This window comes from Gopherus evgoodei, chromosome 6 (assembly GCF_007399415.2).
Source record: "Gopherus evgoodei ecotype Sinaloan lineage chromosome 6, rGopEvg1_v1.p, whole genome shotgun sequence".
Classification (NCBI taxonomy): domain Eukaryota; kingdom Metazoa; phylum Chordata; order Testudines; family Testudinidae; genus Gopherus; species Gopherus evgoodei.
Window position 1 is genome coordinate 50,995,655 of NC_044327.1, and position 25,435 is coordinate 51,021,089.

A 25,435-nucleotide genomic window follows, 5' to 3' on the forward strand; every position below is an offset into this window, starting at 1 on the left:
CTATAAAGGAAATGAATTCTTACTAATGTAAGATCTTAATACATCAATCTACTGTTAAATATTTGATTTCAAGTGCACAGAGATCATTAGGCCTCTTGGAAAGACAGGGTTTTCAGGCAAGGCTCGAAAGAAAGAGTGAGGGCTGAATGGGTCAGGGTAAAAGATAGCATAGACAGCCAAGGGAGCAGTAAAAGACAAGTGAGACAGCTAAACAAAGCTTCGAAAAAAGAGTGAAGGGGCAATAAAAACACAAGATAAGCGGGGACACAGGCAAGAGCAAAAAAGCTTAAACTTTACAAGACAGACAAGGGGAAAGACAGCAAAGGCATTTCAAAAGCAACTACTTAGTATTACTGGAGGGAATCAAAAAGGGGTCAAAAGGTATTCATGCAAAACGTCAAAGAGTAGGGGCAAGTCTATTGAAGCATATTTTTCTCAAATGTCTACATTTAAAAAATGGTTGTGTAGAGTATGCTTCTCTTGTTATGATCACTCTAAAAACTACATGCCAAAGCCTTTTCATATTTGCATAATCAGGCCTGTACTGTCATGTTCATGAGGAAACTGGCTGCAATTAAACTGAATTCTTTTAACCTCCCCATCAACAATAAATCAGGCGTATTATTGCATTGAAAATCATAGCTGCACACAAAGTTATTCTTATGTCAAAAGAAGAGTATTAGCTCCACTGTAATAACTAAAAACCAAAGCTATTGCTTTGGCTCTAACATCTGTTATTTCCTTCTCTCTTCAAAGTGCCTCTTATGTAATTAAGAATAAAACTAAAGCATAGGAACAAATACCAGGAGTTGAAAACAAAGATATTTTAGTCATGCAAATTTGATATTTGTGACTGGAAAAAAAATGGAAGGTGGCCATGGATTTACCTCATCACTAGGATCCTGCATGGTGTTATCATCAGAACTCTGGACAGGTGCCAATTCATTGAGCTCCACATGGAAGAGAAAGAATATAAAGCCATAGAGAGCTGGTCCAAGGCCGTTACACAGACCTCTGATTCCAGTTATTATTCCCTGGACAACACCTGTGAAAGGAAAAGGTAACGATAGTGAACGCGGCAGCCTTTTCATGTACCATACATAAAAATAAGGGATGGTTAAACAGCCCAAAATTTCTCTAATTACTGTTTAATTCTATCATGTAATAGATTAACCTTACCTTCCACATGAGAGGGTTTTAATAAATGCCTTCAAGGAAGGTTAGCTGGATTTTAGTTAGCTTCCACATGGGCACAGTTCGCTCAATATATTAATGTGCTGCTAGCAACATTTTCAGTTTTGAAACTGAGGGGTCTGAATTAGAAGTTATCAAAATTTCCCAGCTATAATGGGTGAGCTCAGCCTCCATGCTCTTCCTAACTCAACTTCTCTCCATACTTATTCTGAATAAGAGGCTTAAGATTATATTTGCCTTAGCTAAAAGATAGTTCGTCTTGGTTATAAACAAACAAGTAAATTTCTACCTGCAAAATACTCCCCGTCAAGCTATGGACTAACATTTTGTTTCCCATCAGTAAAATCCTGCTCTTGTCTGATCCTCCTCAGACAAATCTTATTCCTGCTCCAACTCTGGGGTAGCTGAAGTTCAAAGTATTGAATAAATAAAGGTATGCCCACATTTGTAGCAGTTTCTGACGGATACTAATTTATGTATTATTACTTTAACAAGTGCCATTATTAAGCACTGCCTGTGTACGAGGGGATGCTGTATAAGACAAAAGAAGCCACTCTGTCTTGACGAGCTTACAAACTAAAGAGACAGACATGAACAAAACAGATCTTGAGATTGGTGTGAACTATTTTTCAATCACATGGAGACCATTTTTACTGACATAGGTAGTATAAAATCAGGGAAAGAGTGATTCTCATGAGCCGCTGGAACAAAAAGAAAGTAGGGAAGAATCCTTTTGGCTTTAGTGAATGAAAGTCATTTAGTTTTCTTTAGTTTCTGTTCAGTTTGGGTGGAACCATGTGTAATTACAATGGCTGTTTTCTCTCCACTAGATGGCATAACTTCACACTGGAATTTTATAAACCCTTTCATGTACAGCTTTCTAGGTGGCTTTGAATGAACAGTGCACAGCTTTATTTTCCCCTAACTTCCTCAGAACTCTAGGGTGACCAGATATCCTGATTTTTGGATCTTTTTCTTATACAGGCTCCTATTACTTCCCACCCCCGTCCTGATTTTTCACACTTGTTGTCTTGTCACCCTACGGAATTTTTCCCTGCTACTTTTAACTGTTTACTGCTTGAAAAAACTATTCCTTCCACAATACAAAAAACCAACAAGGACAATGCCTCATTTGAAACTTGGTTCACTCTTAGAATGTAATCACTGTAAAGCCTACAGAAAACTACCATCAAATGTATACAAATACCACCTTTCCCAACAGAAGACTGCCTCCTAGGCTGTATCCTTTATTTACTTTCTGTCTTGCCCATTCTACCATGCATTCCTCATTTGTTTGTTCTAGCTTTAGACTGTAAACCCATCAGGGCAGGGATTTGATTGTTAAATTTGCCTTTAAAGCACTACGGCACTATAGAATATAGCTCATTTTACCAGTATTAACTGCTGACTTTCACTTTAAAGCAAGTGCAGGTTTACTTCTTTCCCCAACTTTGGAATAAACATGCATGCACACAACCCACACCTTCTACCATGTCTTCATTATTCCGGCTTCCCTAGAGAGAGAGGTTATGAAGTTTGTCTTTTATATTTTTGAAAGACGCTTAGAGCAAATCGGGCCACCCTCTTTCCCTGGCAAGGAACAAAAAGAAAATGTTTCTTATATACATAAGGTAATAAATCAGACAATAGGAAAATGGGGACTCAGCTGTTAAGAGAAAGATGGTACTACTATACAAGTGCTGGTTGTTCAGAGTCATAGAATGATTTTTAAAAAGTGGAGAGGAAAAACCATGAAAGGTACTGTAACAACTTACTTTTATTTTCTAGCATCTTTAAAGGCAATTATGTAACGAGATGACTGCACTGTTCAGAGCAATGCTTTTCAGGAAATAATGAAAGGCACGTATGCCTGATGTGCATCCATCTCTCTCCACAATACCCAGAGACAAACTTTCATTCCTCCTGACAGAAACTAATTACCTCCTTTGTCATCTTATTTGAAGAGCTAGATAGGTATTATGGTTTAAGAAAGAAAATTGGTCCGAGGAAAAGAATTTTTCAAGCGCATCAAGACAAATTTACTGAACTTACCTTGTTGATCTGGCTCTGCATTTCGCGAAACCAGAGCACTGATTGCTGGAAACGTAATACTTGACATGGCTGCTACAGCTCCTGCTGCCCACATCATCCTGCGTTGATTGAAATACATATTTTGTTCAAAATATAAAGCAGCAATACTTTTAGGTACAAAAGGATTTCCCCAAATAAGCAAGAATACAAACAAAACATTTTCAGGTTCCTCAATTAGGGTCTGTTCTTAAAACTGTCACTAAACCATTCACCATTAAGTACCCAAAGATGTAATTTTTGTAATGGCTACGCATTTACAATTTAGTTATTTTCTTCTCTTACAATTTGTCAAACCTCAGAGTCTCTCCTATTTATGTTTTTCTGTGTTACACTGAGCTCATTGAAATTAATTGATTTGATTCAACCCAAGTTCAGATGAGGTGAACACAATATTATTGATGCTACCTTGTCCTCTGTTAGAAAAAGGTCATACCAAGGAGAAAATTCAGTAAATCTGCTGCATGGATAGGTGCATGCAAGGTTCTGCCAGGCTCCTTCAAAATAGCTACGTTTTATTAAATCCCATCCTGACTGAGTTTATTTAATATCCCTCAAGTTAACTGAATAGGGTCTGAGGTGATATTCACTATACGGTGCAGAGCACATATTAATAGGAGAATATGCATTTTCTAGTGTGGCTTTTGAACAGCTTGTCTTCCTGTTCTTCTACTTCACCATCAAATCCAGTTCCAGAATTCACCTCATGTTTTTGCACAGAGCCTAAAAATCTCTGTTTAGCTGCTACTAGGTAAAGCTGCTCTCTAGCTCATCTCACTTTCTACGAAGAGCTATGGTGAAAAAGTTGGTGAGGCGTTCTTCATTACAGCACAGAAGGGGTTGCTACTCCAAAAAGGAAAGAGCTTTTGCCTCAGTGGCCCTAACTGGTAGAGCTGTTTGGAAATAAGTTATGAAGGGGTTCTATACAGCACCTAAAGCTTAAAAACAAAAACAAAAAACCACCAAACTCCCCTCAAAACAACCTGTCACTGCATGCATCTGACACGGTAGGAGATGGCCAATAACTGGTAGACAAAAGCAACCTAATGAGAATAGCAAGCAGCCTGTGCTCCATAATAAGTTTGTGTGCTGAAACAGTGAGTTGGGCAAGCCAGACTGAACAGTCTTGCTGGTATCCAACTTCAACAGCAAGTTTACCAAAGTAAAAACAGACCAAACTTTTCCTAAAATGATACCTCAAAAACGCTCAATACTTTCTATAAAAGGGAAAGATGGGCAGAGATCAAGCTGGCAGCTCACATCTGCAAACATCCAGAACTGTTAACGGGAATCGAAGGACTAAACTAAATGGGCTGATATGGTAAGAAAACTAACTATTTGGATGACTAGCACTCTTGAATGTTTGTGGAACAGTAAGAGGCAAATAAATAATCAAAAGGATTAATAAATTCAAGTCCTTGCCATACATGACTAATTGCTACAAGCATCTGAAACAACGCTTAAAGGAATAAGTACACTGATTGCTCATCTAACAGACTAATCATCTGTTATCTCTTGTTGCTTCCTTTGGAGAGAGACAGGTTATGAAAGCTACTCTAAAGACTAATTTCAGAATGAATAAATATGATCACCAAAAACTTTTTTTTTTGCACTCTTAGATACACTTGCTTTTTTGTCTTAACTCAAGCAATCTAGCTAGCCTCAGGAAAAAAAAGGTGCTCGTTTTAAAGCACGGTAAGTCATAACTCTAGGAAAAAGTCAAGTGCAACTTAAAAATTAGGAGTCAAGTTATACAACAAATCAATGTAATGTATTTGAAGGACAAGTGTATCATGTTCTGAAAGAAAATAATGTTAAATGTTCAAAGTAGTGGGAGATTTTGGAAAAAAATACTTTAAAGCCCCATGAAATTTGTGCAGCTCAGGAGACATGCTTACCAAGGTTGAGATCCAAAACCATACCAGGTCAGTTGGAGTATTTGGAAGCCAAGGCCAAGGAGGACTGTATTCTTGTTCCCTATTGACCTCATCAGGATACTGAGGAACACGGTCTGTAAAAATAAGGAATGAACTCAGTGAGAAGCATTTTAAACTTGAGATCTTTAATACAGCTTCCACTTTTACAGGAAACAATCCAAGAGAAGCTCCACTATTGCTGTTTACATTCAATTAACTGAACTCTGACTGTTATGACATTTTTGTATTTAATAACCCAAACAGACACCTGATTTGATCCACAATTTGATGCATAGCTAGTACTCAAAGCATAACCAGAAACATTTTTAAATACCTTTTCAAAAAAGATAGCGATTTCCCTTCGTGTTAGTAACTGAGTTTATTACAAAATGTTAAATGTTAAGTATTGAACGCAGAACAGTGATTCTTTGGTTTTCTGGAATACGCAGATATCTAGCATGCAGAGGTTCTTCCTGTCATTTCCTCAAACTAGAGTTCAGTTTTAGTAAGTCTCACAAAAGGATTAGTCAGCCATCCCAGGAAATTTGAGAACAAGTTGACCTTGGAGCAGACGTTTATTTCTAGAGGGTTTTCAAGAATCAAAGATGGCTGCTTTGCTCACTGAAATCCAATGTTAAATCCCATTTTTTCTCCTGTATGCAGAATGAAGGACTGCATTTCACTCTGTGCCTTCTCCTGCCCTACCTCTCAGTTCCACACACACTCTTCCTCACTTCCACTGTGAGGGACACCCTATGGAGCAGGAGTCAACTGTGGGGGCACAGGAGCCTCAGCCAGTGAAGGCCCAGTGGTGATCCCTGTGGGAAGGGAAGCCCACTAATCCAAACCAGGAGACAAGTACTTCCCAATAGAGCTCTCTGCAAGGCAGGTACTGCCAACAGTGCATTGCGCCTGAGAGCAGAAAATATCCAAGACACTACTGGAAACCCATCTTACATACAACACTCCCAACACAGTAGGAGGGAAGCAAATCATATCTGTATTTCTGTAATACACCACAATTTTTCACTCATTATATCATTCTGCTATTGGTCTTTATTTTTATTCATTGTCTCCATATTTAACTGTATTGGTAGACATGAAAATATTTCAGTAGCAAAGTTAGAACTAAATCATATGCCATGTGAGTAGTCTTTGTGCGTGCAGGGCCTCAACATTTTAAGGGGCTAAATTTACCCATTTATATTGAGCTGATGTGCATTTTACAAATAGAAAAGTTAAAGGAATCCATTTCTATATCCCCCTCATTATTTGAAAAAAAAAAAAATTTTTTTTTTGTTAAATTGTGGGAAAGCAGTCAAGAAATAAGTTTTGTATTGTGTTTTGAAAGCAGTTCAGTTAGTTGCCATTTTAATCTCTTGCCGAAATAAGGGCCAAAATCTTGGTCCAGCTGTTGAAAGAATCCCATTTTAATAAGCTTGCACATCTCACATTTCTGAAACTAAGTTCCATTGATCCTGAGGCACACCGTTGTTACCAGAGGTCATAGAGAGAGGCAACCTCTCAGGAGGAATCTGAATGAACAGATATTCCTTTACTGAACAAAAACTATTCTGAGGCTTTAAAGGGTGGAAAGGACCTTACCTATACATAATTGCAACATGTCAAAAATGACACATTGGTAACATTCATCTGATTGGTTATACTCCTACAACTTTGGGGAAATATGTTCAAGAAATGTACCTTATTAGGTTGGACTCATTTAATATGTTTTTTTAGAGGAGTTTCATTATCGTAACTCTAACAGATGTGATTATATATGCATACTGAAATCCCTTAATTTTTCTTCTTTGTTTATCCAAAGAGTCAACAGAATTTCTAAAAAAGCTATTAGGATCACACTTACCTGAGCTATTATAGACAGAATTCCTACTACAGCTATGAATGCTGCTATGGTAGCAGGACCAAAACCTATCATCTGAAAGAAGATAATATACATTTATAAATACAGTAAAACAAATACTAGTTACAGATAATTAGTTAAAACAGTTCCATATAAAGATGGCATTTATAAACACTGGAACACAACTATTTCAGTAAGAACTACTGTATATACTCGTTCATTAGCCCGTTCGTTTATAAGATGACACCCCACCAAGATGGTTAGATAAAAATAGCAAAAACTGCATGACTCTTTCATAAGTCGACCCTGTATTTCAGGGGTTGGAAAACTTTGGCTCTCAGCCCATCAGGATAAGCCGCTGGCAGGTCGGGATGTTTTGTTTACTTGGGGCGACTGCAGGCACAGAGCCCCTCAGCTCCCAGTGTCCACGGTTTGCCATTCCCAGCCAATGGGAGCTGCAGAAAGTGCCTGCAGACGCTTCAAGTAAACAAAACGTCCTGACCCACCAGTGGCTTACCTTGACAGGCCAGGAGCCAAAGTCTGCCAATCCCTGCTATATTTTAAAAGCTGGCATCATAAGAAACACTCAAAAGTTTTGCTAGAATTATTTTAATGTAATCTAATGAAAAAACCTGTTACAATAATAACTGAACAAATATGTATTTGCCTTCGAAATGACAATCAATATACAAAATCAGTAAATGGATATTTAAAACAAGTAACTTAGAACAATAAGACTTTTAAAAGTCTTAAAATCTTTCAAAGTCTGAAACAGTCTCTGATTCACCAAACTGTTCATTAAACTTGGCTTCAGTCACAGTTGCACCTGCATTGTCATAGCAGATGTCGGGATTGTCGTCTTCAGAGTCAGATTCCTTCTTATCATCAGCCTCTGTTGTGTCATCAAATATGGCATCATATTCTGACCCGTCGAGTGCATTGCTGATACAGCATTTCCTAAATGATTTGTCTACCATTTCTGAGAATGGACACCCATGCGTCCTTGATCCACTTGGTGACCAGATTGATTTTGGGCTTCATAAGATTCCTGCCTTTTGTCAACTTCGCCATGCCTGAACACATCCATTCAGATCACATTCTGCATAGCCTGTCTTTAAAGGGTTTGTTCAGGCAGACATCAAGCAGTTGTAGAACTGAAGTTAAGCCTCCAGGCATTACAACCAAAGTAGTTTTCATATTTTTGGCCACATTTTTCACCTCATCAGTCTTGTGTGCCCTGAACATGTCCCAAACGATCATAGCCTGTTTCTTGAAAAGTGCTCCTGGTCTCTTATTCCACACTTTTTCCAGCCATTCAATAGTCCCACTTTCATCCATCCATCCCTTTTCATGTGCACGTACGATGACACCAGCAGGAAATTTCTTGTTTTTAGGCAAGGTTTTTCTTTTAAAAACAATAGGAGGGAGTTTTGATCCATTTGCCAAACATGGTAAAACCACCGTAAAACGGATTGTTTCATGGCCAGTGGTTTTAATTAAAACTGTTTTTTCACCAATACCTGTTACCATTCTGTTGCTCGGGAGATCGAATGTGATTGGTGTTTCATCTATATTTCCTACTTGTGACAGTTCAAATGCATATTCCTTTCAATATTTTATAATAAACCTTTGGAGAGATTGGATTTTTAATTCCAGATCTCTAGGCAGCTTTTGCACTATCTTTGTTCGCTGACAAAGGCAGACCATAACGCTTCATGAAGCGAGTACACCAATCACTGATGCAACAAACATTGACTGCTTTACTGTCTTGTATTTGTCGTCTTTCGACATTTGCAGAGCACGTAGATGAATTCCAATTCTAGTGACAATATACCCATTTTGTCGACACTTAACAACCCAATTATTGAGATCTTTATCTCAGGAAATGAAGTGCACCTCGGACATGTTTTTCTTGCTTCTTGGCATGTCTTTTAGTGGTGTTTTATTTTTTCATCATTCTCTTATTTGCTTCTCATTGATACAGAATTCACGAGCAGCAGTGCGATTATTGTTTGCTTCCGCATATTCAACAACTTTAAGTTTGAATGCTGCATAAAACCTTTTTCTTTTTATTTCATTGTTCATTTTAAATACTAGTATGAAAACAGATTATTATTATTATTATAGTTGTAGATTTTGTAGGACTTTATATGGTAATGTCACCTGCTTTATCACTGTCAAATTATTATTGTTCTTGGTTTATTTTAAAGCAGACCTGTAGATTGGCATGTCTGTAGGGATAACAGGTTATTTCAATTTTATTAAGAGATTCCATTGATTCTGAACGTTATATTTTCATATTGGCTTGAGACTTATGAAGTCTATTTCAAGCCAATCTAAAGTCAATCCACTAAACAAAGCCTTTGCAACTTTAAAAGGCTGCAGTATTGACATCAATAAATAGGTCGGAAAACTCTGGCTCCTGGACTGCCAGGGTAAGCCACTGGCGGGACGTTTTGTTTACCTGGAGCGTCTGCAGGCCTGGAGCCTCTCAGCTCTCTGTGGCCGCAGTTCACTGTTCCCAGCCAATGGGAGCTGCAGGAAATGGCACGCCCACAGCTCCCACTGGCTGGGAACAGCGAATCGAGGCTACAGGAAGCTGAGGGGTGCCAGGCCTTCAGACACTCCAGGTAAACAAAACGACAATGTATTAGATTTTCAATTCAATGATTCCATAGAGTTTAAAATCATCAAATTTTGGTATAGACCCGTTTATAAGCCGAACTCTGCCCTTTTTTACCAAAAATATTCTGCTTCTGAATGATTATATACAGTAGTTCACAGATATTTGTAAAGATACAACAGTTAAACATTTTCCTTAATGTTAGCACAGTATAGCCATATAATCAACACAAAACAAAGGACAGTAAAATGTTATGATTTGGTTGTGTGTGAATTTATTCTCATAAGAGGTATTGATAGCTCTGGAAACAAAGCTCTAGCCACATGTCACAGCTTGAGCTTCTCATAACTAGAGATCACCTCTATGGGCTGAGACACACAATTGAGTTATCTTTCTAATGAGACTGCCAATTAGTGCCATTTATGATGGTTTTTATGGCATGGGCACTTGTCTACTAGCAAATTGACTCAGACCACTAACTCCTTTCACATAAGTCAAAATAATTTCACATTTAGAATCTGGTCTCCACAATCCTGGGCAAATTTTAAACCTGTGGCAGAAACCTATTACCAACTCAACTCCATCCATCCTGCCTCCTAAAATCCTTACCACCTTTGACTCTTATTCATGGTACTCAGTCTGCTTCCCCTCTGCCTCCAAGTACTCCTGCTTCCTGTTATCTTAAAGAAATCCTCACTTGACCCCACTTCTATCTCATCTCCCTTTCCCTTCCCTCTATATCCAAGCTCCTGAGCAGACTATTCGCTGTTCCTTACCAATTTCTCCTCCAGCTCTGTCCTCAATCAAATCTGGCTTTATCCTTCCCACCATGGCAGTTCCCCCACTAAAAGGCAACAATGACTTCTCCAAGTTTCAAGAGTCACTTTACACTGATTCTCCTTCATTCATTTAATTTAATCAGCGAAGCACTTCTTGAGACTATCTTTTCCATGGATTTCTGTGACTGGATTCTCTTCCTGCTTTGCTGACTGCTCCTCTGTTACCCCGAATGGATTCTTTTGCTGCTTCCTCCGCCTCTGCACAATTCTGTCCTCTGGGGCATTTTGTGTTGCCTCCGCATCTTGCAACATAAATTAAGTTTTTGTCATGGATATTTTTAGTAAAAAAGTCAGGGACAGGTCACGGGTAATGAAAATTCATGGGAACTGTGATCTGCCCCTGACTTTTACTAAAAATACCCAAGACAAGATGGGTAGACGAGGGGGAGCTGAGAGCTCCGGGGTCCCATCGCTGCGGCTACAAGCTGCCAGGTCCCCCTGCCACCTCCAGCATCTGGGAGCAGCAAGAGGGACTCGTGGTGGCGGGGATCCCATCTGCCGCCAACAGTAGCTGGTGGCGGCGGGGGCCCCTCTTGTCACCCACAGGGGCTGGAAGTTCTGTGAACCCCCCTGCCGCAAGCGGTGCATGGGAGGAGCAGTGGGGATCCTGCCTGCTGCCTGGGACAGCCATAAGCAGCAGAGATTCCCTCTGCTGCAGGGTCCTCTGCCACCCAGGGTAGTGGGGAGTGTTGCAGGCACACCCTACCGCCCACAGCAGCCTTGAGCAATGGGGATTCCCTCCTATCGCCGGGTCCCCGTCGCCCAGAGGGATGGGGAGTGACATGGGTCTCCCTCTGATGCTCACAGTGGGGGTTCCCCCTGCTGCAGGGTCCCCCACGGCGGTGGGGAACGGTGGATCCCCCCACCACCCATGGGGGCGGGGAGCAGCGGGGGAGCTGCAGATTCTGTGACTTCCGTGTCCTCAGTGACTAAATCGCAGCCTTACCAATCATCTGCCCACCATTCTGACTTTATTACTCCCTTTGTCATCTCCATTTAATACCACTCCCTACGCTTCCAGCATCTTTCTTCCTATGCATTACACTCACTCTCACACCTCTGTGACTTAAAATTTCATTTTACCTCACTTTTCATCATTGACCACCACTTCTATGCCATTTACTCCTCCACTCAACATAAAAGTATCATAATATTACTCACTTTGTTTTTATGTTCTATCACCCATAATTTCTCTACCGTGTTGTCTATCAAATGCAAGAACGTTTGACAAACTGCTTATAAATGCACACAATTACATTCACTTTACAGAAAGGGTGCTTGGCATTCATATTAAATAGACATGATTAGGAAAACCCACGAAATTATGTTGCATGTTTAAGATTTCAGATTTGTGGAAAAAAAGCACACTTGAAAGAAACAGACTGATTATTCTTAAGTGTATAATTGAGTTGTGAACTTTCATCTAATGCACTAGAAAGAGTCATTGTGCTATGTAAAGATTAATAATCATTTCCCTGACTCACCTAGTCCAATTGACTATGTTCTCATATTTTCAGTGCTTTCAGCTTTAAAAGAAAATCTCTGTTCTTGCTGTTTCTCTACTGAAAAAGTAAACTTATACTGAGAGGCAGGCTAGAATATTCAGCCATCCCCAAGCAGCTATGCATAACACTAGGAACATAAATGCACTTTAAGAATAGGATCTTTTATTACTCAAAGAGGAGGGGAAAAGCAACAAAGGAGGAGCAATTCCTTATTTAGCTTCTTTTCATTAAAAACAGTGCTATTCTAGAAGCAAATACAGTAAGCAATGGTTCAATATTAAATTAAAACTAAACTTCAGTAAGACCTTTCCAGCACTACTTCAGAATTAGGCCATGCACTTGAAAAGTTTAGGGAAAAAAAAAAAGTCTTTAGATCACTGAAACCTACAAAAAGTTTTAGCAATAGTTTTACAATAATAGCAAGAATACTTTCCCTCAAGGAAATCTTGTAATTGTTATATACGAAGTACAATGGTTTCATAGTTTATGTACATATGATGCTTTAAAGACATAGTTCCCCAAATGGAATATAAATCTAGAAACAGAACTCTGGCAATCCTGATTGAAGTGTATCTTGACAGACTCTGAAAACATGACATGCATTCTTCAGTTACTTACCTGTCGCAAATAGAGAAAAAAGCTAGAATACTGGCCAGCCTCAGGAAGGTAGGACAGAAATACTGTGATACAGATCAGGAGGACTGTGGAATCTTTTCCAACTTTCTTCAAAGACTATCACAAAGAGAAGAGAAGGAAACATGAGCCAAACTGAACTACTCTGAAAACTCTTTGTACAAAGGGATAAAAACAGTAGTTCCCTTAAATGTTCCATTACTAATCCAAAGTGAACGAAATTCTATAGAACAGTTAAAGGGTCACTATTACAGTAAAAGTTATTTAAAAGCAGGTTTCGTTACTTGTCTAACATATCACGAAAGAATTTTAACTTGATTCTCGTCATTTGTTTGCTTACTTTACACTTTATTCACCACGGGCAACAGGAACAGGCTAGTTAGAGTCACTTTGTCATCCTGCACTAGTATAATATTGCAATGGCTAAGGGAAGGGACTGGCAAAGAAACAGTTAATGTAAATTTAAAAGATTTTCCTTAAATTAAAATATTATGAAAATATTCCCATTATTAGTTTTTCATATAGCCTAATATAAATTTTGGGTCTTATCCATCCATGTTGTCCATTAAATTTCGACACAGAGTCAGACTATCAAACCTTAAAGCTAGTTAATCATACATACACATTATTACTATCGTCATGAATTACTCCAAGTTTAAGCATTTACCACGTGAACGCTATTAAAGGGACTACTGCTAGTGATCAGCACAGATCTTACTTACTATTCTGTAGGTTCAACTTGCCATATCACAAAAGTACTCCTATTTCTTGTATCTTTCTTATACTTGCTCATTTCTGATAATACTGTATCATATTTTGAAAAACTATTAATAAACTGTGGAAACCAAGTCCCCTTGCTGCAGTTTTTCCAAGCATATCACTCATCCCTCAACATTTATAATGCAGTTTCTTTAGAGCAACTCCAGCAGGGTGATTTCATTAAGAACAATTCACTTTTTAAATCAGTAGTGTATGAATTCACCTATAGAAATCAGCATCCTTATGAAAGCAAGAGGCATACAATTAGTGTAAAAAGGTTGCATCAATTTATTTTTTAAAGTGAGTACACAGCAACATAAGAATTCAAACATTTTCCTTTCCATAACAATGTGTTAAATGAGTCCAGAGGGTGGAGATTTCCTTAAGATTTTCTACCTCCACTGTACTACCAGTATATGTAACAGCTTCCAAACGCATGAATATCCAACATGATTATTTTCATTATAGTTTACACCTCTTTTGCAAAAGAGGTGTAAAGATTAATGTGCATTAGGTTAATGACTAATTTACCAATACAATTAAATTATTCCTGTTGATTAAAAAGATGTAATAACAACTATTTTAAAATATTCATAAAAATATGTATCTTACTGCAAAAGGATCTGCTTGTTCCCAAGATATAGGGGCTCCCCATGAAGCAGGTCTCATTTTTTCAGGTAGAGATTCTGGTACAGCTAATAGGATGAAACAGATATCCAGGACAGCCACCACTGTGGCCACTAGTACTACAAGGTTATCTCCTTTGCTGGCAGACAGGTATGCTCCAATGGCAGGACTAGTTACCAAACTTGCTGCAAAGGTGGCGGAAACCTAAGCATAAAAACAATTTTATAAGTTAAATTGATTTTACTACTACAGCATACAATTAAGATTAACAAAGGAATTTTCAGTGGTTTTGAAAATACAGGTACTTCATTTACAAAAAATTACAGCTGGCCAGAAAATGGGTAGGATAAAAAGAATGAAAACCTCCATTTTCTAGAACCAAAACCTGGAAAGTTTCCAGTTGAAAAACTTCGATTTTCATCCAAAAATTCAATTTTCCAATAGAAAAAAAAATCAAAAGTTTTCAAGGAAGATAGACACTTTACACAGGAGTTCTAATTTAACTGAAAATGCAAGGGAAAAAATTGAGCCAGCCCTAGTCAATATGCACAACTTAAACTGCTTTAAAACTTTTTGAAATCAAGCATCCACATTTTGGGATAATTGTGATATCAGAATGTGTTATGCAAGGCCTTGTCTACACTCAGAACTTGTGCTCTTTGTACAGCAGGACTACATGCGCATCACTCTAAACACTAGACAAACAGGGCTCAGGCACTTTCATCGTTTTATGAAAATCTGTTGATGGCTGACAGCACTTAATGGTGCACATGCACCAGCGCTAAAAGATGGGTACCAATTTCTCTAGGGCAGTCACACTAACTCAAACGCAGTAGTTTATATATCTAATTCAAATCCTAAATTAACAAAGTTCATGATTTTAGGCTTACAGTATGTTTACAGTAAAAGTAGTGTTTTTCTTATGCCAATTAAGGGATTTCTTCTGATTAAAAGTTATCAGTTATGATATTTAACACCATGCTGCTTACTCTGTGGCAAGCTGAACCCACAACAAAACCCCTTTATTTCTGTGGCAAACTGGTAGCTCTTTGGTAGGCACAAGAACACTCAAATATTGAAGTTTTCCTTCAATAAAATATGAAAATGAATACAACTAATACCTTGTGCTGTGTTAATACCAATTCTAGAGCATACTGAAAATGAGGCATTGTATAACTGAATTTAACATAACTGTAGAAGCTGGTGCAGCGGGAAGATGAAGACCTGGAAGTTTTGAGAGCTGGGCACTCAGGAAGACAATGCATAGTAGTTATATTTAGAATTGTTACCGTTATAACCATGAGGGCTAGAACCTTAATTTTACATATTCTGGAAGTCACAGAAACATAAAAAACACAACTTACCACACTTATGTACAGTAATAAGATTGATTAGAAAAATGCATTATCCTACTAGAACAATTTATCTCATCTTAGATTCTATTTCTTTCTAGAAAATTGTACTGAGGACTTCTAAGAGGGTTTTATTTTATTTTTTTGACGGCCTAAGAAAGGGAAATGATCCCTGACTTATAACTATATCACATATATTTGCGCAATTTAATAGTATTAGTCCTTTTCAACTATGATTAATAAAATGAGCCAGGAAAGAACCATCAACTTTCTAATCTATTATTTTCTCTCTTTCATTACGCCTGTGCTGATTTTACAGCTAAGTCTTTTGTTCCCATCACTGCCAGATGGACACTTGAGCATTTTTATTCCTGGGACTTCTCGTTTGGTCTTTCTAGCTGATCTTTCAACAGCTGAAAAGTAAGAGAATATGGTACAACATGCCAGGGACTAGAGTCCTGAACTAATATTAACCTTGAAACAGACTCTCTTAGTGTAGGGATGAAGGGAGAAATGATTAAGTTTGAAGGCCCATTATACTCACCTCCAATCTTGAGCTATGCAAGTATCTACCTACACTGGTAGCTTTGAAGGAAATAGACAAATTTTCTCTACTCAGATTCAACTAGTAGAGAGTAGCTGCTTCCAAGTAGCTAAAATAGTTTAAATTCTAGTTGACCAGAAAAGGCTACTGCAAATGAAGTACTAGAAGGCTTCTTGTTATTTGAGAAGGATGACGACAACACTTGTGGCCAACAGCTACATGACCTAAACCCATCTTTAAGGCATATATCATGATGCAGAGATGCAAATAATTGAAAAGAGGTGTCTACCTGCCAAATATATGAAGCTCCAAACTGTTTGCATTCAATTCAGTAAACTAACACAATTTATCTATACAGTTGAATTTCTTGCTCAAGCCATTCACTTTTACCCAATGTCCAAACTACTGAAGAGAACTTCTTTTGCTATGATTTCTACTTTCTTGGAACTTTATGCCAAAATACTGAGAAGATACTTTGTGACATGTTTAAGGAAGTTACTGTTTTTCAGAAGCAGAAGTATACTATTATTATTGAAGGATTTCCTAATGCAAATGCATTAATAAAGTAACAGGAAATAGGTGCTCAGCCCCTCCCTGTACATCTCTGCTCCAATGAGTTACTGTTGCCAAAGAATTAAGCAGCAGCTAATGTTCACTTTCAATTTTAAAAGAGTTACACACTGTTAACCAGACAAGAGAGGGATTGTTTGATGATGTGCCCTCAGAAGAGGTTCCCTATTAAAAAGGGAGAATAGGAAAATGATTCGTTTAAAAAGATTAAGGAAACATACATTTTATCCCCCAAAATAAGCTGCAATGGAAGTTTCCCAGTCAGACCATTCTGTTAGGTCACAAACACAGACAGATTTGTTACAAGGTGCTGCACCACATGAATGTGGATTATACTAGCACTGTCTGGAAAAAAGGCCAATGTTGCCTCCAAAAACAGACTCAATAGTTCAAAGCAGCTAATTGATTTGGGGGTGGGGGGGCGGAGGAGGAATAATGCAGTTTATGGAAGTAGCATTTCTGTAGCTACTTATGCTCTTGAATTCCATGCCAGTTCAATTATTCAAAAAAGACGCTGAACTTACCCTACATCACCTCCATTCCTGAATTTTTTTTTAAATACATGTACAGTTTTTCCTGAACAAATGTGAGGAGGGCAGGGAAATTTTCTTCGTTTAATCATTAAGGTTCTGCTAACAGCTGAAATTACTAGAACATTTCTGATAGATCTGTGGCTTTGCCAGACAGCAACACCAAATTAAACAGAAGCCCACCCACCCTCCAACAAAACCTCAAACAAGTGGCTTTTACAGTATTCTAAGAAAGTAATCAAATTCAGGCTATTTAAGACCAAGGCAGAAGCAAGTTCCAGAATTTGAGGACCCTCAAAGATCACCTGGTCTGCACTCACTCTCTCTCTCTCTCTCTTTAAAAAAAAACAAACCAAAGGCCATTTGGCTTGAGTCCATCGATTGACTGCAGCTGTAGCAGTCATGTCATTAAGCTCTTGATCTACACTCTTGTCCAACTCCAAAATAAGCAGTCTCATTTCACAAGGGAGACTGAATCAAAGCACCTTTCCTTCCTTCCCAAAAAGGCAAAACTCACTTATTGGCTCAAGTGGCACATGATGTTATCCTGAGCAAGATACTTATTAGGAATCTCAATGAAAGACGCTGGCAGCATCACAAAGAAATGGAGGGGAAGAAATTGGTCATGCTCCTGCCCAAGCCACTAGGAATGGGCCCACTGAAAGCTGGATCAGGTTGAAGATTCTTGGCACAGGCACTTGCCTAAATGCATAAGAGGAAGCCTACACTTGGATGCCAAGGCTCCTTTTACACCAAGGAAGAGGATAAACATGGTTAGTCCACGTTAAAAACAGAAAATACAATTATGTCACTGCATGATGCAAACAGTAAGAATTAAGTTTACAGAAACAAAGAAAAATCAACTTGTTTTATAGAATTAATACAGATACCTCATGGTTATGTTAGCCTGCAAAGTTCACTGCAGACATGCGGCTTAGATAGTTTTTACACAGCAAGTTCATGCATTAAATTCTTTTGGTACAGTTCCCATAAAAAGCTTCATGAAGGCAAAGTTAAGAGTGAGCAGTCATGTCAGTAATTAAAGGGTAAAAATCCTTAGTAAAAACAGTTGCCAAGAAATTCAGAGTCAACGTTAACCTTTCAAGCATTAACTTAGTTGGTGAGTTGCTGAGCATTAAAGAAGGGACCATCATTTAGAGATACTCCTAGGAGGAAGCACTGCTATCAACTATTTACCTATAAGTTATATACGTACATACTCCCTATACTGTAGTATCTGAGTGCCTCACAACCTTTAATAGATTCATCCTCACAACACCCCTGTTGAGACGAGTATTAACTTCTTTTTACACAAGGGGCAAAGAGGCTAATTTGACTTGCGCAAAGTCACTGAGGAAGTTGCAGGACCTGAACAGAGATCTTCCAAGTCTATGCTAGTCTAACCACTGTACCACTCTTCACGCTGTAGTAAAAGGGCTGATTCAAATATTTCAAATTTTAATGTCACAAGGAATGGATCAAGAAACATATTTTCTATATATAATTAAATACAAGTTTTCTTCTTGATACAATCTCCCTCAAGGGCCATAGGTTAGAAATCAGTGCCCTAAAAACAGGTCTACTGATAATGCTTTAGTGTACGAGAATTCAAAATTTTTATATACATCTTACCAGTCCATAGGCAGTACTTCTCTCATGTTCTTGTGTTATGTCTGCTACATATGCAAATATTACAGAGAAGGTAACAGAAAAGACTCCAGATACTGAAATCATAGCAAAATACCACCTAAAAAGTGAAAAAGACAGTTAGAAAATACCTTCTATTTATCTTCTACTACAAAAAACACGCTGTTTATGCCATGAAAATATTTGTTAATATTTAGTCTAGAACAACTTTATATATAATTTAAAATATAGGTATCCATAACATTAATCAGTCTATAGATTAACAACATATATTGTAAAATAAGTGCCAACGACGCTGTCAAACATCAAAATATATTGATTTAATGAAAACAGCAGCATTTTCTTTTTCTAGAGAATTATGAAAAGAAACTCCCAATTTCTGACTGACCTCTAATGAAGGATAATGATTCCCATAAAGTTATCAAACTGTCAAGGAAAAGAGCAATATAGGCTATGATGAATTTTGGTTGTGAAGTAGAACTGTAAAAACTTAACAATCCACAGTTGCTCTAAAGTGGAAAAGTTTTTCTGAAAACAAATTACTCTGCAGTCACCTTTCAGTGAGTTAGTGGTAGTTAATCCCCATGTGTTAAAGTTAGACGCTTTCAAAATTGAAAGCATGATTTCAGGCTCTAAAACAGTCAGCAGGTGTAGCAAGTTCTCTTAATATCTTTGCTTCCCCAAAATACAGCAAATAAAGGGAAAGGGAAAACAAGGCAATACAATCAAAATGTCGGAGCTCTATAATCAGATGCAAAAAATGTTCTGCATTTTATACTTCACTCTATGATTCACCCATTTAGAACTACTACCATGAGATATTTATTTGGCTTGTACTAATAACCAACATACTAAATATACTTTACATTTCCATAGAAGTCTCAGAAAGGAAAAATGTAGTAGAGCATAGTGTTGAAAATTGTGTAGTGCAGTTATGTAATGCATTCTAAGCATTTTTAGCAATTACTGCTAGATGTGTGTGTACATAGTCACTAAATCAGTTTACAGGAAACATTGCTTCTTTAACACCCCTATACACAAAATCAATGTTTAGAACATGAACAAAGAAGTGCCAGGATGATTTAATCACATCTTGAGAAGTAAATCATTTTCTTCTTGCCTAATTATCCTTCTTTTCCAAACACCAATCTGCCTGCAATTGAGTTCACCACAGCCCCCTGCTGTACCACTTACCATGGACTTATCCTCATTAATGGAATTGGAACACATGTGAAGAAAACTGTAACAAGAAGAAAAGACTTTCTTCCCCACACATCAGAGAGAGCACCTATTAATGGAGCACTCATAAAGGATAAAAAACCCTGTAAGAGAAAAGAAAAAAAAAAAGGAAAAGAAGATTTGTAAATGTATTTTGAGGCATAAAAAGGTTTTTTGTAAAACTACAATTTAAATGGAACTGATTGAATTTGTGCTTTGATTCATAGCACATAGTTGTAGGAAACTTCACAGCTAATGATCAAGTGGTTTAGGTTTTATTTAATTTATAAGACAGGGATATAAACCTTCAACAAAACCTACATAAAAATAAAGCTTATTGCAGCTACAGACACTTATAAAACTATATTCTTCCACTAATTCTTCTCAACTCAATTATTCAACTCTTTGTGCCATCATAACAAGGTTGGTCTAGTGCCTGGAACTGGTTAGGCAACGGAACAACCTTTCCCCTGGCTTTGTACCAATCTTTATTATTTGCTAGGTGCTTAAACCCCTCAGCTATTTCAGACTAACTGATATTCTAGCTAGGATTCCTTCACTTTACACACAATTGGGTAAAATATCAAATACTTGACAAAGACCTCAGATATACAAACACAGGATTAGCACCTTTGCAACTATCAATAAAACCCTTGATAAAGAAAAAAAGTCTACAGTACTTAAAAGGATTCATTTTCTTCTTCTAATGTTATTTAATTTGGGGAAAATATCCTGGAGTAGGGAGAAAGCACAACAACTAAGAACACCAGTTTTCATTTAGTTCTTATTCAAAACAGTTTAATTTCACTATAAAAACCACATAGGACTAATTTCCTCTTGATTTCTTTGAGATGTCACAGGACAGAAGTGGTGGATTTACTTTTTGAAACACGGCCAATCTGTATTTTGCTACTTGATGTTTTCTGTAGTAGAATACGTTAACAGAATTATGTTTTGTATCTGTAATCTTTTTTCTTTGTCAATTGTTTTGTGTTTTTCTGGGTCTTTTTAAACAAAGGGTAGCGTGTCAGTGCTTTTAGGTCCAAGCATGATTCAATTAATTATATCTTAATGGCAGAAAAATGAATGCACTCTGATATAATACTTTAGAAAGTCTACAATTCAAAAACATGTAATGGAGTCATGGGCATGTGAAAAGTTAGTGTTTGCAAATGGAAAAACTAAACATTTCAGCCTTCTAAAAGAACAAGCGAAAAATTGCACGCTCAAATCTAGAGACAGAAAATCCTGTAGCCGCCTTCGACACCAGGAATTACATTCATTCATGGAAGGTAAGTCCCTCAATGACTATCAGTAGGGCCCTACCGAATTCCTGGGTGTGAAAAAACACATCACGGACCATGAAATCTGGTCTTTTGTGTACTTTTACACTATACTATACAGATTTTATGGGCGGAGACCAGAGTTTCTCAAACTGGGGATCCCAACCCAAAAAGGGTTTGTGTGTGGTGGGGGGGCTACCTAGCTCTGAAGGCAGTGCCACTGCCAGCAGCAGCGCAGAAGTAAGGGTGACAGTACCACAATAACCTTGCGACCCCTCTACCCCCCCTCCCCCCCACACACACAGCCCCTTTTTGGGTCAGGACCCCTACAGTTACAATACTGACATTTCAGATCTAAAGATCTGAAATCATGAAATTTACAATTTTAAAAATCCTATGACTGTGAAATTGACAAAATGGACCATGAATTTGGTAGGGCCCTGGCTATTAGCCAAGATGACTGGGACTCAACCCCAAGCTTTGGGTATCCTTAAGCCTCTGACTGCCAGAAGCTGGGAGTATACAAGAAGGGACAGATCACTCAATAATTGCCCTTTTCTCTTCATTCCTTCTGAATCATCTGGCACTGGCCACTGTCAGAATACAGGATACTGGGCTAGATGGACCATTGGTCTGACCCAATATGGCCATTCTTGTGTACATTTCTTTAAAAAAAAATATGAGATGCTGGTTTACCTGAGACAGAAGAAGTAATAGGGGGGAGAAATGAAAATATCTGTCACATGCTAGCACTGTTTATTAATTCAAGATTTGAAAAATAAGGGCATAGATACTAAGACTGGAAATATGAAAATGGTTCTAGTCAAGATTGTTAAACGTACCACCTCTGTTTGCAAAAAAAACCAAAAACGGTGTTTAAGTTTCCAGAAAATGCTTCAAATGTTAATTAAAAACAAACACAAACACCTTCGAACTGATGCATAAACTTGTAAAAAATATTTACGGATGAGGAAAAAAAACTGGTTTAGACATCTATTTCAATTCCAAGCATTCTAGACGTTACAATAAAAAATGAAGTGAAAAAGGTGACTGAAACATGGACATCTTCGTAACTCATAAGCACAAAAAGATTATGTTCAACTGTCTATTTCAGAGTCTTACCTTAACACCCTGAATAAGACCATTCATTAGAAATGTATGCTGAGGAAATGTTTCATGTAAGACCTAAAGAGAAAGAACATGTTAAAATGTAGGCTGTGTGTGAATTAAGAAACAAAATAAGGGAAAAGAAAAATGATGACAAAAACAATCCTCTCTCACTAACAAGGAGGGGACAAACACAACTTCATCAAGCCTTGTTAAAAGTTTATCAGACTCACAGAGGAACTCATAGGACTTGTCTACAGGAATAAATTGGTGTAAAATAAGATGTGAATTTAAGCTAATACATTTCTAGTCATATAATCCTTGAGCTGTCACCTATTCAAGGATAAAAGTGTTTTTCTTCTATTTAGCTCATGCTGTATGGGAAGGGATTTAAACTACACCAAGGAAAAAAAGCCACTCTTATCCTGGAATAAGTGTGCCCAAATAGGGGTTCACACTAGTATACCAGTATAGTTACACCAAAATACATAGTACAGTTATACCTGAATAATTGGCCAAAGCACTGCTATATAGGTGAACACGATTTTCAGTCTAATTTGATTATAATTATTCTTATTGGCAGGATGACAAACTATTTGAAAGGATGTTGAAAAATTAGTAACTTAGTGAGAAAAACATCTACAATTGTATAGCGAACTATACTGCAATGAGTACAGAGCCTGTTGGGTCTCTAACAGTTATGCAGATAGAAGCTGTTGCTCAAGGGGGAAAAAAAAAATCTAAGGTTACTAGTATAATTATGCATAAACCAATCATTCTTTACATACCAAGTGGATTTTTGTTATAGTCCCTGATTAAAGCACATTAACAATCACATGCCTGCCCTTGAACTAGTCCAGTAAACTCTAATGAGATGTGAAGAAGCTTGTTAGAATATTACCCGTGAGGCATTTTATCAATTGCTGTAACTTAGCTTTGTCTATTAGGAGACAAGTGTATATAAAAGTTTTATGGATTAGTGTTAGGAATAGAACTGAATGTTACTTGTTTAAACCAGCATAATTTTCCAAGATCTTCACAAAATCTCAAATAAAATGTATCCGTATATTTCTATACCAGGGTTGGCAACATCCATAAAAGTTATTTATATGTATATTGAAAACTACTGATATGAAGAAACATGACACACCAAAAAACAGCATTATGCCACAGTTTATGCAACATTAATAGCTTTCTTTCTAGAGATAATTTTGCTGATAGGATTATGTTTTTCATGTGTCTCCTTTTTTATTATCACGGCTATTTAAATCAACTTTTCATCAGTTTCTGATTTTAATTCACAAAACAGAAAATTAGGACTCCAGGTGGACAAGAGGGACAGCAGATCAGCTTTTAAAAAGATCCTAACTTCTTGCAAGTCTCTCTTGTCATAAAAATAAAGGAAGAAGCCCAGCAAAAGTAGAAATCAAATAATTGTCTTTAAACAGAGAATCTCAGCTTTTTTTCCTATGAAGCCATCACCACTCTGATGGAAGTCCCAGGCTTCTGTATCAACTACTTTTCTTATATTTAGTTGGTTTTGGTAGAAAACTGTAGAAAGTAAATTAGATGTTTTAAAAAACACTTTGATTTTACTAAATCTATGGGATTCTTTCTAACATAACTCATGGAGGACGGTTGATGACTGAGAGGACTGGAGGTACAAAGTAGCTATCTTTTAAAAAGGGGGGGGGGGAGAGAACCCAGAGAATTATAACCAGTCAGCCTAAATTTGATATCTGGAAAGATACTGGAACAAATTATTAAGCAATCAATTCATAAGTATCTAGAGGATAAGAAGATTATAAAGAATATCCAGCATAGATTTGTCAGGAAGAAATCATGCCAAACCAATCTCTTTTCACTGACAGAGATATTGGCCTACTGGGGAGGCTGTAGACATGATTTATCTTCATTCTAGTAAGGCTTCTGACAGTCCCACATGACATTCTAGAAAGCAAACTAGGGATATGCAATCTAGATGGAATTACTAAAAGGTGGGTGCATAACTAGTTGAAAGACCACACTCAACAAGCAATTATCATGTTCTGCTGCAACACAGGGAGGGGATACTTAATAGCATCCAGTAGGGGTCTGCAACTTTCAATATTTTCATAAATAACTTGAATAATGGAGTAGAGAGTATTCTTATAAAATCTGCAGATGATCCTAAACTGGGAGGGGTTGCAAACACTTTGGAGTACAGGATTAGAATTCAAACTGACCTTGAGGAATTGGAGAATTGGTCTGACACTAACAAAATTAAATTCAATACAGATAAATGCAAGCACTACAACTCGGAAAGAAACGTCAAATGCACAGCTACAAAATGGGGGATTGCCAGTTAGTAGTATTGCAAAAAAAGATCTTGGGGTTATAGTGGATCACAATATGAGTCAACAATGCAGTTGGGAAAAGGATAATATTCTGGGATGCATTAGTAGGAGTATTATAAAACATGGGAGGTAATTGTCCCACTCTACTTAGCCTCAATAAAGCCTCAGCTGGAGTCCAGTTTTGGGCACCACACTTTAGGAAAGATGTGAACAAATTGGAGAGAGTCCAGTGGAGAACAACAAACATGAGAAAAAAATTAGAAAACCTGAACATGAGGAGAGGTTTAAAAAAAAAAGGGGGGGGAGGGGGGTGTTTAGCCTTGAGAAAAGAAAACTGAGGGAGGGCAATGACAACAGGCTTTAAATATGTTAAGAGCTGTTATAGAGAGGACTGATCAATTATTATCCATGTGCACTGAAGGTAGGACAAGAAGTAATGGGCTTTATTTACATCAGGGGGAATTTAGGTTAGCTGTTAGGAAAAAACTAACTATAAAGGGAGTTAAACTCTGGAATAGGCTTCCAAGGAAGGCTGTGGAATCCCCACCATTGGAGGTGATTAAAAATTGACAGGACAAACAGGTGTCAGGGATGGTGTAGGTCAGCGGGTCTCAAACTTTTTTACTGGCAACCCCTTTCACACAGCAAGCCTCTGAGTGTGACCTCCCTAATAAATTAAACACTTTTAAATATATTTAACACCATTATAAATGCTGGAGAAAAAGTGGGGTTTGGGGTGGAGGCTGACAGCTCACGATCTCCCATGTAATAACCTCACCATCCCCGGAGGGGTCCCGATC

The 25,435-nt window shown here is 37.6% G+C and overlaps 1 protein-coding gene across 2 annotated transcripts in view; it reads right to left on the bottom strand.

The window, feature by feature from the left end:
- The window catches only part of LOC115653150 (hippocampus abundant transcript-like protein 1), a 52,906-nt gene that overhangs the window by 4,262 nt on the left and 23,209 nt on the right, over positions 1 to 25,435 (bottom strand). Inside the window, exons 3-11 of one of the 2 annotated variants that reach the window (XM_030565959.1) lie at positions 22,315 to 22,377; positions 19,886 to 20,013; positions 18,677 to 18,791; positions 14,034 to 14,252; positions 12,648 to 12,761; positions 7,066 to 7,137; positions 5,181 to 5,293; positions 3,247 to 3,344; positions 888 to 1,045 (exon numbers count right to left, since the gene is read on the bottom strand). In XM_030565959.1, coding sequence (XP_030421819.1) covers positions 888 to 1,045; positions 3,247 to 3,344; positions 5,181 to 5,293; positions 7,066 to 7,137; positions 12,648 to 12,761; positions 14,034 to 14,252; positions 18,677 to 18,791; positions 19,886 to 20,013; positions 22,315 to 22,377 — 1,080 coding nt within the window. The remainder of the gene's footprint in view (positions 1 to 887; positions 1,046 to 3,246; positions 3,345 to 5,180; positions 5,294 to 7,065; positions 7,138 to 12,647; positions 12,762 to 14,033; positions 14,253 to 18,676; positions 18,792 to 19,885; positions 20,014 to 22,314; positions 22,378 to 25,435) is intronic. The other variant, XM_030565960.1, reaches the window with a different exon arrangement.